Source organism: Mus caroli, chromosome 10 (assembly GCF_900094665.2).
Source record: "Mus caroli chromosome 10, CAROLI_EIJ_v1.1, whole genome shotgun sequence".
NCBI lineage: Eukaryota > Metazoa > Chordata > Mammalia > Rodentia > Muridae > Mus > Mus caroli.
The window spans coordinates 21,450,375-21,470,740 of record NC_034579.1 but is presented as its reverse complement, the minus strand read 5'-3'; the positions used below and the strand labels follow the sequence as shown (position 1 = coordinate 21,470,740).

General features: G+C 41.3%; 1 protein-coding gene across 9 annotated transcripts in view; it reads right to left on the bottom strand.

Moving 5' to 3' along the window:
- Epb41l2 (erythrocyte membrane protein band 4.1 like 2) overlaps positions 1-20,366 on the bottom strand; it is a 154,731-nt gene that overhangs the window by 39,031 nt on the left and 95,334 nt on the right. For all 9 annotated transcript variants that reach the window (XM_029482274.1, XM_021174888.2, XM_029482275.1 and 6 more), the window contains exons 5-10: positions 14,064-14,106; positions 12,950-13,025; positions 10,454-10,672; positions 8,973-9,060; positions 4,731-4,883; positions 3,832-3,929 (exon numbers count right to left, since the gene is read on the bottom strand). In XM_029482274.1, the coding sequence (XP_029338134.1) occupies positions 3,832-3,929; positions 4,731-4,883; positions 8,973-9,060; positions 10,454-10,672; positions 12,950-13,025; positions 14,064-14,106 (677 nt within the window). The remainder of the gene's footprint in view (positions 1-3,831; positions 3,930-4,730; positions 4,884-8,972; positions 9,061-10,453; positions 10,673-12,949; positions 13,026-14,063; positions 14,107-20,366) is intronic.

Here is a 20,366-nt window from a genome sequence, read left to right as displayed (position 1 = left end):
TCCAAGTGTCAAGTAAAAGGCCCATTATCATTAGCAATTGGTAATGTTTATGCCTCTTTCTGGTAGGAAAAAAACCCATCTAACTCAGGGAATCTATTGAGCTATGCAATCTGTTCCTGAAGAACAGACAGTAGTTCTCAGAGGTGGCTAATATTCTTTCTTGCCGGTGTAACTCTACCAAGCAATTGGGTTCATAATGCAAGAATTCAAACTTAATGGCTAATAATTTTCTGACTTATGTAAAGCATGCTTTTAATAGCTTTTTTGATACAACTGAAATCATCTTTCCATTATTTGAGTTAGAAAAACACTTAACAAAAATATACTTTCAGAGATCTTACAATTTACTAATGAAATTTAGTTGAAAGTTCAAGAATATGGAGATTTCAATCATTTTCCAAGGAAAAGTCAGTCTTTTACAAGGTTTTTTTTTTTTTCTCCCTAAAATCATTCCAGGTATTCCCAGATCTTCTGCATAAGATTTTGGAAATCTTCGGCTTAGGGAAAGACGAGTTCTAAGTCAAGGTGGTAAGGAATAATACTGCTCAGAGGTCATCTAAATCCTCTGTTACCTCAGAGAGACAGTCAGGATTAAATAAGAGAACCTAAGACATCAGGCTTTCTTGGCCCCATCTATTCATGTGGTGGACACATAAAGCCATGTGCATATCATAAGGCACACTCCACTTTCTAGCCTCAGAGATACAACAGAGCGCTGTGCTGAGAGCATGCACTCTGAGGACTCTTCACCCCGGGCTGCCTCCTGATGGCTGGAACTCGGAGTTTCCCCAGCTCGCAATGCTTTATGAACATGACCTCGAACTGCTCTGAACAAAAGCAATCAGTTATAGAAATGGGAGGAAGGCTGCTGGGCAGTACAGCCAGAGGTTGGGAAATATTCTCTAGCCAAATCCCATGGCTCCTTCTTGTCTGTCACTGAAGTCCACTCAGGAATAGAGATTTAAAGACACATAGATCCTTCTTGTCTATTAACGAAGTCTACTCAGGAATAGAGAAGATTTAAAGACTCCTGCAACAAAGACACATGCACTGGGCCCTGAAAGAGATCTCAAAGAAAGATCTGAAATTACAGACAGGGCACTTTAAAGATCACATATTTTCAAGAGATATTCCTCTTTCAAATTCTAATACATTTTCTGTTTTGTTTTTTTTTTTTTACAAAATAGATTCAAAACAATTAAACTTCTTATGCTTAAGAAAACAATTTTAAAGAAAATTTAAAATCTTTTGGATTTGCAATTGTTAATTTACTTTTTGTAACTAGACCTGGGGTCCACTGTCACCTCAACTCTAGACACATCCAAACCACAGCTCAATGGGTTGCTTGCTTTATTTTGTTTGAGGGTTTCACTATGTTGCTTGAGCTGCTCTTAAACCATGAACTCGAATGGCAGCCTGCCCCAGTCCTGTCTGTGTCTGTGCTCTCATTGTCGTTGTGCGGGTGTATGCACCGGCGTGCGCGCGCGCGCACACACACACACACACACACACACACACACACACACACACAGCTGAAGCACACTCCTCTGATATCTCAGGGATGCAGACTTGGAGTAAGTTTTCTATTCGGAGTATTGGAAATTTAGGAAAAGGTAAGTGCTGCAAGCCTTGACCTCTGACCCATCACTAGAGCTGCTGCTGAGATGCTCTGTCTTAGTAGAACATAAAACAATTAGTCCTTAAAATGAGCTTGAGGGTGAGTTTGGTTTTGCTGTCCCCCACCCAATCTGAAAGCTGCCCTTTTTCTCATTGCCATGGGCTGAGAAGACATCTACTGTCCATGTCCACATGAAAGGATCTCTACAGAATCAAATTTCTTCTAATTTATTTTCTGTTAAGGTTATAGTCAGTCAGCTGGTACTGCTTAAGTATATATCCAGATATTTATCCATTAGAGCATTTTGCGTGAGACGTTTTACATACATCATCACTTATTTCTTTTTGGTCTTAGTTCTATAAAACAACAAACCACTGCACTCTAAGACAATAAAGTGTGTCTAACAATAACAGCATTCCTAGCACCTGTCATTTCCAACAGGATGCTTGCTGTTGGCATCGTTCTTTGATGGCAAGCCTGCTCTCTGTCCACTCTAGACCTGTAGAGCCGACGTCATTATCTAGCTTTATATGAGGCAGGCCCACACTTCTTCAGAAAGCATTTATTCTAGTTACCAAGAAACATCTAAACTTTTCAAGGACTTCTACAATTAGTATAGCTGAGTCAGACAGATTCAAATATATGTTGAATTATGTCTTCTCTAAAATTAGCATATTAGAGTATTCTTGAAAATAAATCTGTTCCATTTCACTGCAAGAACTGGTCATTTGTAATAACTACAATGTTTTTAAAGTGGTACTGATGACATTATTTTTCATTATTATACACTAGAAACAGCTTGTTTGCTTCTTATGTAAAATCTCATTTAATTTTGAAAACAAGCCCATAAAGAAATAAAGGACCCTTTATTAGTATCATGCAGGGATAATGAAGGGAAAACAGAGGCTGTCTAGCTTGTCACTATTCCATGGCTAGTGTGGCAGCACAGTGCTTGGTCCTAAGTCTGGAGACAACACTTACCCCATCTGGCTTTATAAACCAGTGAGCAAAGGCAGAGGAGATGAAAGCAATGAAGGCCAGCAAACGATTTAGGAAAGAGCAGCCCTGAGGAAGGCCTTAAGGAGATAAAACAAGAGCTGTGGCCTGGAGTCAAAGGAGGTTTGGAGGGTTTGTTGGTATTGTTGCTCTATTACATGGTTATTTCTCTATGTAGACAAGGCTAGCCTTGAACTCAGAGAGCCACCATGCTTCTACTTCCCATGTACTGAGATTTGAAGTTTAGGGGCTCTTAGGGGAATTTTTTTTAGTTTGGGGCTTTTGCTTTGGAAAGCATGAATATGTAACTGGCCAAAGCAGCCAGAGGTATCTATGATAAAGTAAATTTGCCAAGCAGGATGCCTTGATGTCTTCTAGACTGACAGTGTTGAGGCCTCTGAGCCCTTCAAGCATTCAGTACCTTAAGTGCTGACGCACAGTTCTCACTAAGCGCCTTTCAGCTACAAAGGACTGAAGACTACACCCAAAGTCATCAATAGTTTCCTTTCCCCAGAGAGTTAACTTGGAATAGATGATAATACAGGAGGGATGAAATAAATAAACCAAAAAAAAATGTCTATCCTTCCTTAAAACAGGCAACATTAAACAAGGAAGGTGGCACGATGGAGCTATAATACTTTTGGAAGGAAAGGGGGTGATTAAAGAAAGGTGGGGTGTTTGTGACCCCCGATTTCTACAGTGACTGCACTGCACTGAGAGCAATCCTGAGGCACGGCCAGTGTGAAGGACTCTAGAAGACTGAATAGTTCAGATGCTACGGGAGGCAGAAGGGCTGGCAGGCTGGCGGGCTGGCAGCAATGAGGACCCAACTAATGCTGAAAAAGACTTTTCTGAAATAGCATTGATACCCAAGGTTGTGACACTGCGTCAATAACCACAGAAATGGCCATGTCAGGACATCAGATTAAACCAGTAGCAGCACACTGGGGTAGCTAGTGTGTTAGGAGACAGGGGCTTGAGAGCAGGATAGATCCTCTTAACAAAACAACCAAATGGACCAATGACAGGCCAGTGGTGGTGATGGGGAGAGAGGAGGCAAAGAACCAGATGGCACACTGAAGCATGGCTGCAGGCAACAAAGATAGCCATTGTGAAATACAATTCTGGTGTAGGACACAGATGCATCTGCTGTGCCATCCGTCCCATCTGGCTTGGACAAGGTACGGCTGGCAACTCCATAAGACTTCTTCCCTTACCTGTAGAAAGTGTGATGTTCCACACACACCTTCCATAGCCGTTTAGCTGCCCGGTGGTTTGGCAATTTGAATCCAATGGTACTCTCAAACTGTTCCAGCTAGAATAGACCCATAAAAACAAAATCAGCCCATTTTTAACCAATGGCTACATGCTACTGTAAGCAGATTCAGTTGTTTCTGGCAGAAGGAATTCTTCTTTAGTAAATAACTGTCAGTCAATCTATATAATCATACAAGAAACAAATTTCCGACTGGGATACTGTTTCTGTGAAAAGCAGTATGAATTGCCGACTGCCCAAGCAAACTGACTACTCAGTGCCACTACAGTACACTCCATCACTTACCTGAGTCAGCAACAACAAAAAGCTCCTACTATGTGTGTGTGTGTGGGGGGGGGTAACAGCAGCAACAACAAAAAGCTCCTACTATGTGTGTGTGTGGGGGGGGTAACAGCAGCAACAACAAAAAGCTCCTACTATGTGTGTGTGGGGGGGTAACAGCAGCAACAACAAAAAGCTCCTACTATGTGTGTGTGNGGGGGGGTAACAGCAGCAACAACAAAAAGCTCCTACTATGTGTGTGTGGGGGGGTAACAGCAGCAACAACAAAAAGCTCCTACTATGTGTGTGTGTGGGGGGGTAACAGCAGCAACAACAAAAAGCTCCTACTATGTGTGGGAGAGGGAATAAAAGATCCCTTTCTGTGAACAATCTACTAATTTTGTAAACCAGCAACAAGAATGTTCATATATCATTAAGAATGATGTCTTGTGTAGCATGAAGATCAAAGACAGGTTTCCTTCTGCAATGTTTCCATGGAAGAATTCATTTACCTCTCCTAAGAGGAAAGGGGTCACTGACAGTGCTTTAGCCATGCCCAGGGTACGAGACACTGCTCACCTCTGCTGGTCTAACTTTAATGTAGAAATTACTGCGCTTATAGGAAATTTTCAAAATCTTCGGCCAAGCAAAACGATTGATCCTCAGTCTGTCTTTGTAAATGAGAAGGCCATTCGCACACACACCCAGCTTGATGTCCACACCTTCTGAGTCCTGCCAAGGATAACCGATGGTACAGTTAGAGTGACAAGTTAGGTAGACTGAGGCAAATCAAACTTCAAACAAGTGAAAATGTCAACATAATATGTTTACATTTAAATGTTAGTGAGAGTACCTAAATTAACTCCATTAATAAAGTGATTCATCTTCAGGGATCAGGTTGAATTTGCAAAATGATATGAAAATATTATTTATAAGACATAATCTGTAAAAGATTTAACTTATGCATTTTCAAGTTCTGCAACAAGGAAGTTAACAAGTTAACAAGGAAGAAACAACCGCCAGTGGAGGCATTTTGAGGCTATAGGACAGAGCATGCCCCTGGAGCAAGACTGTCCCCATGGACAGACTGCCTGGCCTGCTCTAAGGTACATTCTACTATTTTATCACCAAACTCACATGGCTATGCTAGCTGGCAGCTGGTAAGATTATACCTATAAATCTGTCTTCTAGAGTGTTGAAGCCTCTGAACCCTTCAAGCATTCAGTACCTTAAGTGCTGACACACAGTTCTCACTCAGCACCCTTCAGCTACAAAGGACTAGAGACTACTCCCAAAGTCATCCATAGCTTCCTTTCCCCAGAGAGCTAACTTGGGATAGATGATAATACAGGATAATCCCACATCTGAAGAATTTGGTTTATTTGCTCACATAAACAAACACACAAAAGCAAAGAGCAGTCAGCTTCAAGTGTGTTTAAAAAGGAAGCACAGGACACTTCCCCTCCAAAGTCACTCAGTACTTAAGATAAGAGATGCACAATGCTCAGAACACACAAGCATTCTTTCCATCAGGGCACAGATAATCCCAGTCAAGACAGAGAAACTCTCAACAGTACGACTCAAGAGAAGTGCACATGTTAAGAAATCATGAACAACATGGGATAAAATTTCACACAGAGCAAAGACAACACATTAAGAAGTCTCAATTCAATGACAGCATGTTTGACAGCGCCACATACAATATAACTAATTGATACTAACTTCATTTTCTGCTATGATACCTGAATAATTCAAATACAAGGGCACAAACTTACAGTAGACCACACTAACGGGTTTTAACACACTGGGCTGCCGATAGCCAATGAAGGTTTGCTGCAAAAGCCCAACGACCCAAGAGCCCATGGGGAGATAGAGGAAACCAGCTCCAAAGTCGTCTCTGCCTTCCACACACACCATGGAGCGTGCTGCGCATACCCACTTACATATCAAACACACAACAGTAAAACAAAGTAAAATAGCCAGTCTCTACTCTCCGGAATCCGAGCGGCCTCAACTCTCTCGGAACAGCAGAGAAAGTCAGGTGAATTAGACACAGGTGCCCAAACTACTTGGCCTCAAACTAAAGTGTTTGTCAAAAGCATCAACACCCATGGCCAACGGGAGAGGGTGCAAGATGGCAGAAAACATTGTTTTCATCATAGCTAAGGAGGTGACATTCACTGGAAACAGACAAAGCCAGCTCAATCTAGTACGAAACAATATTTAGACAGTACAAACAAGTATTTTTACTTTACTTAAAAACAAACAAACAAACACAACTGGACCTGTACTCAAGCAAATCAGTGGCTGTATGGCTGGCCCACACTGCTTTAAATGTATCAGTATTTGTGAACAGAGTCATGGATGAGAGCACGAAGTGCAAGGAGGAAAAGCATTCTCAATCTTCATGTCTGACTGTGCCACCAGCACAATAAAAAAATAACAATTAAAAAAAAAAAAAAAAAAACCGACTCCAGCAATTGCCATCTGCTCTGCCCCAAGAAGCTGCCTGGGTGGAAGGTCTCCTGAGTGGTTTGAGATTCTGAAGGCTCCCTCCCTGTGTAGTCACATCAGCTGGTTCTAACAGTCGGCACCTCCAGAAACAAGCCCTTGCAGACCAGCCTTCTACAGAGGTCTGGCAGCCACTCTGCCAGACCTAGAGGGTACAGGACCATGCCAGCATCCCTGGGGACTACTGTCTGTGCTTTCATGCCCCCTTTTCTTCTACAAATAAAAAGAAACTAAAACAAACAAACAAACAAAGCCCCTCCAGCGTTAGGAAGATCAGACTTACTAAGTAGTAACATTTATCAGAGTCTCAGGCAAAGGTGACTGCCAGCCATAGACAACATCAGACAAGGTGTTCTCTTTATTATTTCATGTGTTTATAAAACAAATACATTCAAATCTCAAAAAGACAGTATACGTGAATACATTTTTTAAAACTGAGGTGTTTCAGGCTAGAGAGATGTTTCAGTGGTTAAGAGCACTGACTGCTCTTCCAGAGGTCCTGAGTTCAAATCCCAGCAACCACATGGTGGCTCACAACAATCTGCAATGAGATCCGATGCCCTCTTCTGGAGTGTCTGAAGACAGCTACAGTGCACTCACATACATAAAATAAAAATAAATAAATCTTAAAAAAAAAAAACTGAAGTGTCTCATCTAGCAGTTTAAACATATGATATTACCAGAGACTATTCACTGAACTCAAAGGGAGAAAATCTGTAAATGTAAGTACAATTTCAATAAAAACAACTAAAGCCATATGTGGAGGCCCACACCTTGCATCCCAGCAACTTGGGAAACAGAGGCAGGTAGATCTCTTGAGTTCAAAGCCAGCCTGTTTTACATAGCAAGTTCAGGCCAGCCATAGCTACACAGTGAGATCCTATTTCAAAGTAAAGCAAAAATAAAACAGACACTCAGAGCAGATCTCAAATAAAGAAGCCCAAGAATCAGACTCCTCAGAGATGCAAACAACAACAAAAACCCAGCCACACAAATGAAGTCAAGCAAGAAAATGCTTCAAGACATTAACTTTCTTTCTACACAAAGAGATACAAGTGATTTTCATTTTCTATGTTAAATATACATTATTTTGAAATGAAAAATATTTTAAAATAAAGCCACCAAGAACAACGGAGTCCTTTGCAAATATAACACAAAAGCAAGAGTTACTAACCAGAGACCTAGAAAGAGAAGGCGTCTCTGGGTGGATGCTTCCTGGCAGCACGATAGCTACTTCGTAAACTGCATGTGACTGGCAGAATGGGTAGAATCTCTCAGATACTGACTCTAGACAAACCAAAGCTATCACTTTCCCTCTTGTCCTCCTAAAGTCTCACCACTCCATGTAGGTCTCACACAGCAGGAATGCTCGTTAGTGGTGTCCTCTCAATCAACCCAGGCTTCCTATCACAGGCCTCCACCATTCTACCCATGTGAGACAGCTGAAGCCTCCACCATCCCACCCATGCACTACAGATGAAGCCTCCACCATCCCACCCATGCACTACAGATGAAGCCTCCACCATCCCACCCATGTACTACAGATGAAGCCTGCACCATCCGACCCATGTGAGACAGCTGAAGCCGCCATCATCCCACCCAGGTGAGACAGCTGAAGCCACCATCATCCCGTCCGTGTACTACTTCTGAAATTAGTCTGCGGGATTTCATGACCTGGAGCCAGGGCACATCTGTGCAGCTTTTGGCCCTTCCATGCTTCAAGATATGCTTTCTTCTCCCAAAAAAAGAGGTGAGGAAGAAATAGGGAGCCCAGACAGCAGCACTGGGCCTAACACAGGGGTTCTCAGCCTTCCTAACGCTCCAACCCTTTAAAACAGTTCCTCATGCAGTTCTGGCCCCAACCATAAAGTTATTTTTGCTGGTACTTCATAACTGTAACTTTGCTACTGTTATGAATCATAATGTAATTATCTGTTTTCCAATGGTCTTAGGCAAATCCTATGCAAGGGTTCCTCAGCCCCCACAATGGGCCACACACAAACCTCAGGTTGAGAACCACTGGTCTTAGCAGAAGATGGAGCATAGCAATGAACCAGGACCACAGGGTAAGGAGTAAGGGCTACCAAAGACAGTTCCGTAGTAAGAACTCTTAAAGAGACATTAATAAAACCAACAGAAGAAGGAAGTAGAGAGACAAGGGATTCCCACAGCATGAATTTTATAAGTAGTCACCAAGAAATATTGCAGACCAAAGTGGTGACAAACCACCTTTTCCAAAAAGAATCAGGCTTTGTGAAAGTGGAAATTTCTCAGAACTTCAGTCACCAAGCTGGAATTCATTCACAATACCTTGGCATGATGCAGGTCGACACCGTACATGGAAAGCCTCTTTGCGTTCTCTAAGAACTGAGAGTCAGCTTGTGCTGGAGATAAGCCCCTGAGAATCAAAAGACACTGTGTCACCGGGAGAGGCAAGCGTGTGTGTTCATGACAGATATGGCTGTTCGCAGGCCTGGAGAGTGGGGGCTGCAGGGGGAAACTGTCTGGCTGTAGAAAAGCAGAATAGGAGACAAGATGCAGCTCTGCCTCTAAGGCCAGTGAACTTTAGCCTGCGTGCTCAAGAAGGTGGACTTCCACCCTTCCCACTTTCTCCTTGAAATGACACTCTGTGGTTCTCACTGTGGAGAAGAGCCCAAGCAATACGGGTGCAACCCATGCTAATGAGAGAGAATGAGCGAGCAAACTCTGACTTTGCAATTTTAAATCTGGTAAGTTCCTAGTTGTTCGTTTAATTCTGCTAGTATTGATCAGAATTACTTGTATTTGATTTTCTAAGTATGACAAGCAGCAGAGTACTCTGCCTAGAGAAATGTATTTTTATTCCTTTCTATTTCTCCAGCCAAACAAACTTAAGCAACAGGCAAACTGATCTCTGTCCCAAAAGTCTTCATTTCCAACACAGCATTTCATACTACCAGTGCAAATCTGGGTGACAAAGAAAATGTCTGTTGAGTAGAATTTCAATAAAGGGTGGGGTGGGGTGGGGAATCAAATGTTGCCCTTTTCATTTTTTTTAAACAAAAGTTAATGTATAATGCCCCTTAAGAATTTTAAATCTCTGAAAGTTATTCAAAAATGATTTTAGTCAATATTCCATAAGATTATGGTCTTCATATGTAAATATTTTATAGCTTAGAAAGATATTAAAAAACTCATATAAAACTCCATTTTGACAGAAGTATGAAAGTAATCAAAAGTACACATACCATTCAAGTAATTTAAGTACTCCTCACCCAAACAAAGGGACGCTTTCTGTGACTCATGGGGCCAGCTGTTCACTTCAGCTGTCCCCACCCGTCACTATTTGCACTTCCAATCCAGATGCTTCAATACCTTTTTAGCTTTTTAAAAAGTATTATTTTGAAAAATCTCAAACATGAATATAGTGTGTTTTGATATCATCTGCCCCCACTATCTCCCTGGCTTTCTTATAAAATATAGTAATACTTTATATTTTATACTGATGTCATACCAGTATGCACACAAGTCTGCTTCCTGTGTACTGGTTGAGGATAACAGGGTGAGGGAGAAGTCATGTGGGAATACACACTACTCTGATATAGGAGTTTATCAAGAATATAATCTCCACATTACACTAAAACCAACCATACAAGAGCATCTCAAGAGCTGGAGGCTGTGCCCATCAGTGTTGGACAAGCACCCAAAGGAGCCAGTAGACATTAAAGCTGCTTCTCAATGCTAAGCAAGCAATCCACCTATGTCTGTCTCCCACCATGTGTCTGTCTCCTGCCAGCTCATCGACGACAGACCTGTGAGTTTTATGCAGTTCTGACACCTTTTCCTCCAACTCCTTGGTGTGGGTCGGGGCAAACTGGAAGTCACCAAGATCAATACTGTCACACTCTTCCGGGTCATAGTCCCCATGCTCGGCCTGCAGGGTGTAGGATCCCAAGAGGGCGTGAGTCACAAAGGAGCAGGGCAGGCGGCCAGAGGCAATGTCCTGCCTTAGCTGAAGGCACAAGAAGTATCTGTGAGGGACATCGAGAGAGACATCAGTCAACCTTACATTTTAGCATCCCACTGCAAACAAATACATGTTATTGGGACTATTTATACTCATAGCAAAAATAGCCGTTTCATAACATGATCTTTTACCCTGCTCCTTGAGCTCCTAAACTGCTGGTGTGTTTATAAAACTAAGTCGAAAAGTTAATTAAGACAATAGACATTTTGACAGCAATCATTTATCAAAAGAAAGAAAGAAAGAAAGAAAGAAAGAAAGAAAGAAAGAAAGAAAGAAAGAAAAAGAAAGAAAGAAAGAAAGAAAGAAAGAAAGAAAGAAAGAAAGAAAGAAAGAAAGGGAAGGAAGGAAGGAAGGAAGGAAGGAAGGAAGGAAGGAAGGAAGGAAGGAAGGAAGGAAAAAGAAAAAAAATCTAGTCACTCACTCTTGCCCACTCTTACCCTTTCATACTAATTTCCTCTTTTCCTAAAATGCCTTTAGCAACAACAGTCCTGCTAAATCTACCTTGACACCCTTGCTTGTCCACTCTCTTATACAAGAGAGCTAGCTCCGTTCCACAGAAGAGCAGGCACTCTGAAGTCTGAGAGCTGATGTATAGTCCTGCACAAGTTACCGTGCTTGACGCCCAAGGCTACTGTGCTGCCTTTGAGGGTGACAGTGAAGGTTAGGTGCATAAGCAAACGGCTGGCATGGAGCCTGGAATCAGTACCTAGTAGCTGGAACAGCAACAACTACCTGGAGTCAAGGCGATAACTGTCTCAGTACACCATTATATAAGAAGTGTTGGTTTTTACTTAAACTAATATGAAATGTGATTTATTTTCTATGAAGTTTTTTCTTTTTCTTTTCAGCTCCATTATCAACACTTTTTGGGGACATATATTAAAACCTAATCTCTTCTCTGCTCTCAGCAAATTTACCATTTGCTGAAGTTTCCAGTGACCCTGAGACGAACAGCAGTGACCTCACTTAGATGATCTTTTCAGGGTTACCCTTCATGACGACCTTCCCCGGGGCTGACAGGTGATCTCCACTATAAGTCTTAAGAGCTGTCAGTCTCTTGCTTTTCTTGTTCTGTCCTTCACATAGGGGAGGCACAGTCTCTGGGCAGGCCTCAAGGCTGGTGAAGCACTGAGCAACCAGGCAGGGCTCCAGTTCAGCTTAACTCTACCCAAGTTTCCATGGGTCAATCCCACAGGAGACAGGAACTCTAGGAGCAGCATGGCCCCACACTTACAAAAGGACTCACACAAGCTCTGGCAATTGCTCTAGAATTTTCTGGTTAAAGAATCTTCTCACTGATGTAGTCTGAGTATTTTCATGCATTTCAGAAGTCCTCTTTTTAAGGACAGTTGTGTTCCTTTGACTTGTAGAACTACACAAACACAACAGTACTGCTCTGGAGAACTGAATTTTAAGTTGGATCCCAGGCTGCTGAACCCCCACCATAGCCGTACTACATCTCCCACACCTGTGTCCACACACACACACACACACAGAGGTTCCTTTGCCTACTAACTAGGTAAATATAAACATATGATACCTGTATACATGAGATTAACACAGGTATACACGGGGTAAACTATTAACATATGAAACCCTGAAGGTAAGTGCCTTTCACCATATATCTAAGACACAGGATGTAAATTTGCTGGCAATACCTTCTTTTATTCAAGTGTTTTATTACTTAAATAGAAAAGAAGAACCAAAGAAGAGTAATTAAAAGTCTTGACACTGGTAATAATACTTCAAGCTATTTGGGACAAGATCCAGTTTTAAGTGAACATCTAAGTTTGTTTTATTTTGTTTTGACAGCTGCTGGAGGCAAGTGTGAGGGCTTAGCAGCTACAGGTACTTGCAGCCCAAAGACATGTGCTTAATATCCCAAGTTCAATCCCTAGAGTCCACAGCGGCGGGAGAAGCAAACAGACTCCACAAGTTACCTTCTTACTCTACATGTCCACCCTATATACTCTGACATACACAGGAATATATATTAACTGAGAGATGCTTAGCTGTTAATAGCACTTACTGTTCTTACAAGGGGCAGAGACTGGCTTCATAGAACCTACACACTGACTCAGACCTGCCTGTAACCCATCTCCCTCTTCTCCCTGTATGTACTAGCCATGCAGGTGGTACACATACAGATATGCAGTCAAAATTTCATACCATACTTTCTTTTATTGCTCTTTCAGTCCTACAGTTACAACCATACTCACAGAACACAGAAATAAACAATAGTAATAAGCAAAGATTATTTCAAAATGTAAATACAAGGTACCTGGTGATATCTTCAGTCAGCTGAGAAGGATCTGGAGGATAAAATTTCACATTGAAAGTGAACAGCCAGGGAAGATCTGCAATTACAAAATCTCAGTCATTTACCAAATACCAGGTTTGAGTGGTTTTTATTTTGAGTAATTTGTTATCACCTCAATTAACATAAATAAGCTTGATCTACAAATTAAGTGCCAGGATAGCCAGGGCTGTTATACAAAGAATCTCTGTCTCAAACAAACAAACAAAAAACTCTAAACTAAAAAACAAACAAACATCAAAACAAAAACAAAAAAAATGTACAGTTCCAAATGAAAATGAATAATACAATTAATTATATTAGGTATCACAAAGCAAATCATCTCAAACAAAAGGTGGGACGTGAGGCTGCTGAGATGGCTCAGTCTGCACAGCATGAAGCCTGGACTCCCATCTTTGCAGGGTACAGCAGAGGCATGCACTTGAACTCCAGACTGGGGAGGTGGACACTGTAGAGCAAGGCACATTCAATGGACTGGCAATCTAGTCAAATTGATGGGCTCCAGGTTCAGTGAGAAACTGTTATCTCAGAAAACAAGATGGGGAGTAATCAAGGAAGACACCAAGGGTTGACTTCTGGCACGCTCATGGGCACGCGCGCACACACACACACACACACACACAAGCACACCCATGCACACATTCAGATATATACAACATATACATACAACATAAATGTCACCCAAAAAAAGTTCAATGTATTTTTTAAAAGCCAGGCTATAATCTCATACAAGTCGACTTCACAGACATGTAAGAATAAGTCTATTGCCTCCTCAAAGGGAAGGCTCAAAGCCACCCACAGTCATACTCGTGGTTTTGTTGTTGTTTAAGGTTGGGTTGCACTGTGAGGCCTGGAGCTCAGGATCCCTGCCTCAGCCTCTTGGGTGTTAGGACTGCATGCTCCTGACACCATGTCCAGCTAAAGTCACTTTCACAAGTATCTTAAAGTATTGTTATCTCTGCATGCAAAACAGGACCAGCACCCTATTCTATGTGACAATTGTAGTAGCTATCCCATGGGTTTTTATTAAAGGCAGAAATAATATGAACTAATTTAAGTATGGGTCTTAAATACTCACTTTTCAGCTGTCTCTTTATTTCCTTTGCAGGATCTAGCCAGTTCTGTAGGAGGAAAAAAAAAAAAAACAACAACAACTCAGTTTTGCGTAAGAACTATCCCACGTCCCCAAAATAAAGTGGAACAATTTATAGTCCATACCTTACAACTCATATCTAGTTATATAGCTTTCACTTGTTAGCATTCTCCTGAGTGTACATGTGTGTACATGTGTGTGTACCTATGTGTATGCATGTGCTCTCGTGAGCATGTGAAATGTTAAATCTTTGATACAATAATGATAAAGGGCAACTTATCTATATATAACTTTATTACATAGACCTGCTTCACAAATCACCCCTCAGACATTGAAATAAGTTGTTCCTAGTTTCTTCTTACTTAAAGATAAAATGTGAATTGTAAACCACTGGCTCAGAAATACACATGCCCTGATCCAAACAATCGCATCAAACTCTAAAGCTAACTTCATCACATCCTTCAGCCTCTTGTCTCTACAACTCAGACCTCGAAGAGATAATGATGCCATCCGCCCCGATCTGTTTCTCATTTGAATTTAGAAAACACAATTCTAACATCCTTGGAATGCAACATCCTTCCGTTTGCCTCTCATTTCTATTCTTTGAGAAAGTCAACCAAAAATAAAATAAAACATCTTAAAGCAACAAAAAGAAAGAAACAAAGAAAGAAAAGAAAAAGGAGAGAGAGAGAAGAAAAGGAAGAAAAGAAAAAAATTCCAGTCTCTGAACCACATAAGGATAGTGAATCTTTCAAACTGTAAAACAGTTCCCACAAACTATCAACAATTTTGCACTTTGTGTTTTCCCATTCTATTGTTAAGTCATAAGAAAGCCATTCCCCTTCCTAATGTAGAACAAGTACATTTTTTGAAAAACAATACGTTGATTCAAACAACTGACTTTATATATAGCAAGAAAGTCTGATGTTAAGTCTCCCACCCAGTGTATTACAACCCCTGTATTTAAACACAATCTTATTCCCATGCAGAGAGAACAAAATGTTTGTTGTGACACAACTGCTGTCAATCTACTGAACTGTAACAGCACATGACCCACCCCTAAAAAGTAATGACAGCAGCATCTTTTCAAAGTAGCCCTCAGATTTTACTACACATGAACTCTGGCAGCAAGAATCCAGACCATAATCAACAAGGTATATGTGTCTCTAACACTGGTGACAGATAGTCAACGCTCTCATTAATGAGCCACCAGAGCATGGTCCACTATTACTGATGTTCCAGCTGCATGGGGCACTGATGTGAGGGACCAGTGAGACCCCATAATGGAACCGAGTGCTGTGTTAGGAAACAGCTCTATTTTTTCACTAAAAAAAGTAGCATTCAGCTTCCTTACCCTGCAGCTGCTGTCCTACACACAGCTGGCCACAAATGGGTAACTATGATAAGAACACAAGAACAAGAAAAGCACATCGTTCAGCTTTTAATCAGGCTGCACTGAGGCTAGGCAGAGGGGAAAGAGGGTTAAATGTGTGGCACTGAAACCAAGAGAGTAATGATCACAAAGGGAAGGGACTCAGGGACAACTGGTACAAACCTCAGTGACAAGACCCCTTCTATCCCTGACACAGAAATGCAGTAAGGGAGCACTGCTCGTCTCACAGACAGACCTCCCAGATTCCAGCTTCCTTTAGGATAAGCGGACACAGATGGCCTGCCAGAGAGAAGCAAAAGGTTCTGTGTTCCAGGAAAGAACAATGGAACCCCAAACATGGACCCAAGGTCCCAGCTACCACACTTTCTATCCTCAGCACCAACTCCTCCCAATTGCCTGATAACAGAGAGGGACTAAGGGGTCTAAAGATCTAAATATTCTCAAGTGACAAGTTGGCAAGTTAAATTGAGACTGTCACCCTTAGGCCACTTGTCACAACACTGACTGCCTGTCAGACACACTGAAGGCTGCTGTGGCATCTTGTATTGTATGGCTCTGTTCTGCATTGCTTTCCTGTGCCTACGATAAACACTGACAAAAGCAACCTGGGGGAGGGAAATGTTTCTAGGCGTTACACTTGTAAGTCACCCGCCATCACTGCGGGTTAGAGCAAGAACTCAACCAAGACCTGAAGCAGAAACCAGAGAGCAATGCAGCCTAGGCCATGCCCTTCTGCCTTTCTCACTGCTTCATTCTCAGTGAGGTTTCTTAAATAGCTCACACCCACCTGCCTATAGATGGGGCTGCCCAGAGTGGGTTGGGCCTTCCTTCATCTCCCATCAATCAAGATGATCTCTCACAAACATGGCCATGGGCTAACTAGATCTGGGCAATTCAATCTAGGTTCCGTCTTCCCAGGGGACTCTAGGTTGTATCAAATTGACAACAGAAACTATCCAGTACAGGATCCTTACCCAGATTTACCAGAGGCTGTGTTTACACAGCAGGACTGAGCAGCAGAAACCACTGTTTCCTACCAGGTTTCCTTTCCTAACCACACTGGCTTCCACTATGTAAGCTCCATTCCTCCCATGGAGGCAGGAGGTCTTGTCCACTCTCTGAGACTACAGTGGTACACAGGCATGGATAGACTGTATCCATGCTCTCTAGGGTGCTTGGCATTTTTAGGGAACCTAACATTAAATATTAAAATCCAATACCTGTTGAGTGTTATCTGTCCATTTCTGCTTCCTCCTCCCCTGAAGACTTCTTAAATGACTACATATTATTTTATTAAATTTACTTTTATTGAATAGTTATCTTTGAGTATGTAGATTATGGTTGGTATATAATTTCTTGACAGTGTTATAAATAATCAAGCAAAAGTTAAAAATATTTAATGTAACATTATAGAGGAACTTAAGTATATTCTTTGGATTACCAATTACACAAATTACACAAAAACAGGCATAAACTATTTGTGCTACTCTGTTCAGGTTGCTCTTGGAACTCCTGACCCTCCACCTCACTTTTCCAAATGCTAGGAAATTATATATATATGTACTACCATACTTCACAAACAAAAAAATAAAATGGAAATCAACTTCTCTGGGTTGACACTTAAAGAAAAAATGAATAAATCATTAGACACATAAGAATTGAAAAAAAGCATCAGTGAATAAAGAAGATGTTGAGATTAAAGATGGTGGTGAGTGGACACATAAGTATACACGTGTGAGCACATACAGCAGCCCCTCAGGAAACACTAGGATGTATCCTTGCTATGTTAAAGAACTGGCTACTGTAACCACAAACACAGACTTTGGGCTTAGAAATATATGGAGTCAAACTACCACTTACTTCCCACCAGTTCTATGAGTTCATTACATTTTCACCCTGACTAAGCCCCAATCTCCTCAACAGCAAAATAGAATTCACAACATCTACCCAACTGAAGTGACCATCTTCCACCCTGGAGTCACCCACTACTCTTCAGGCTGGATCTTAGGATTTCAGAGTTTGAACTGCCCACCCCCAACAACAGTGTGCCCATGTCTTCTTTGTTTTGGAGAGCCTCAGGTTGGCTATGAGAATTTAACAAATTCACCCAAGTTCACGTGTGTTAGGCAAATGCTGAAAGGATGAGAGTAGTCTTGTCTTAACCCTCCCCTTCCACAAGAACATGCACTGTTTCACCAGCTCCCTTCACTATGCACTCTGAACCACATGATGCCAACACAAGAGGGAAGTTCCAGGTTTTCTGCATCACAGTGAAACTTATAGCCCATCTGGAGAACAGAAAATAATAAAGTTTAAATGAACTACATGTAGGATCTTGCTAAAGTTAATTACTATGAGCCTTTAGTTCTGCTTCTGGGGAGGATGGGTGGCTAGTAATCAACTCCTTTAAACTTCATAAGGACAGCATGGATATCAACTATACTTCTAAAAAGCACCTCTTATAGTACTGCTTATAGGAAACTGACTTATATAATGTCTGAGTCAAATTGTTAGACTCTGTTAACAACAAAAATCCAAGACTTTCCTCTTGAAGAGTCCAGTATCTTTAATGATGAATTCCTTTATACACGAACACCAAAACTATAACAGCTTACAATTCTGCATCAAAGAAAAGCATATTGCTTGAGTCTATAAACTTTTAACACTTTCGATAGCACAGTTTACATGAGACTTTAACAGATGGTGAAAAGCTTGACACTAGCTCACATTTTCATAATCACAATAAACTGAAATGCTTCACAACTAATAGACACAATACTATACTAAAACCAAGACAGCACACATTTTCCCACGTGACAAACTGCTATACAAAATACTTATAGTCTGTCTAAATTCCACTTTACAAGAGGCTGAAGTAAGTACCCACAGTTTCTTTAAATGCACATAGTATTTAGTGCGGGGAAGCAGCACAGCCAGGAGTCTGGCACGGTGGTAAAGTCTGGGTCTGGCATACACACAACACAGGGACACACCCCATCTCCTACAGTGGGAACCTCAAGAACTTCAAAGAAGGACTGTGAAGCTAAGTTTGACAGTAACAATTTTCTGGGGGGGGAAAAAAAAAGGAAGACTGTACACATCTATATTGGGAAGAATGAAAGTTGTTTTGCCTAAATGTATTTGAGACCTGGATTTTGCCTATACATATTTTTTTATATATAAACACATTGTATCTAAAATGAACATTATAGTCACATAATTATGTAACTTAACATATTCAAACTATATTTGAGTACTCACTTTCTGAAAAGTCTCCCAGAGGACACGGATGCAAAGTGTAAGTACTAAAGTGCCCATCCCACTTTACCAGCATGTTATGTGACATGTAAGAAACACTGACCACAAAGTTAGGTAAGGAATGCTTGGCTCTTCTTCAGCAACTGGCATCTTTCTGTCACTGAGAACATCAGCCTTACATTGTCTTAGAGGAGATGCAGATTATCTACCTCTGAGCTATACTCCCAGCTCCCTTCTGATCTTATCATCTTAAGCCAAACCCTGGGTCTCGTCATCACACAACTCCCCTTAGACCTCCTTACACTTCAGCAGCCTGTTTCTAGATACAACCAGGGTAATGAGGCGAAAGGCAACACACAAATAAGGTTTGTATTAATATTAATATGCCGATGACAGAAGAAACTGCTAAGTCACCTCCTTGGGCTGGGGAGAGGATGGACGAAGGCAGGCCGTGGATGAGGGAAGCATTTCTCACTCTTTAGGAAAGGCAGGCATTGAGCTACTACGAGAAAGAAGCTGCCACTGAGGCGTAGTATGTATGAGCAGATAGATACACCAGCCAGGCTTCCTTGGCAAGCAGAATCACACTATCAGCTGCTGTGAGACGGTGCTGAGGAGAAAGCTCATGCCAACTGCAGGGGATTAAACCGTGTGCACTAAAGGTTTCTAACTTTAGTTAGATCACAGGCACCTGACTATTCACAGAGGTGAGGAGAAACAAGAGTCCAGAACTATCCTTCTGGAACAGACAGCATTTAACGGGAGGGTAGTTTGATTTTAAACCAGGAGTGTTCAGCAGACAGCTGAGAACGGGGATCAGAGGCTCTGGTGTACCATATGGACTAGACATGTATACTAAAAGTTTACATTTCAAACAGTAAATTCTATTGCCGGAGTACTTATTCAGACTGTCTATTTTGTTTGTACTAACAAAAGCATTCACAACATATTGAATGTTTTATATTTTACAAAAAGTAAACATTCCTATGAATCTACCAATAGAAAATCTCAAAAAAAAAAAAAAAGGAAGGAAGGAAAGATGGACGGATGGACAGACTAGCAAGTCACTTTCTCCTTTGGAGCTTTGAGGAATAACAATGAGCACTTGATTGGAACCATTACCAACTTGTAATTTATTGCTTTACAAGGCACTTAGTTTATTTAGTGGAGTGTGTTTCCATTTCTGAGGAGAGTACTCTAAACAATTCTAATAAAAATACATGCTATTCAAAAGGCAGGCTTGCAATTTGTCTTTAATCTAAAGGTAGAATTAAACCACTAATTACAGATCTGAGATTTAAAGCTGAACAAGTTGAGAACATTTAATTTGCATATAATTATCATCCCATTCCTGGGCTCTGTAAACACAAACAATGGCACTGTCTGGGCAAACAACAACACACACACTATGCTTCCTCCCATGACTACTGTTCTGTTGGCTGAGATATGGAGGCTGACATTACACAGAACCCTCTTTCACTATCACTGAAGGCTCTATACATCCCAACAGAACGCTCACAGAGAGCCTGTCCACAGCAGCAGTTTAACAGACTAAATGGGCTTCCTCTGTAGGGTGCGACTCTGGACAAACTCACATTCTTCCCTCTTTCAGTCAACATCTCACCCACACCAAACCT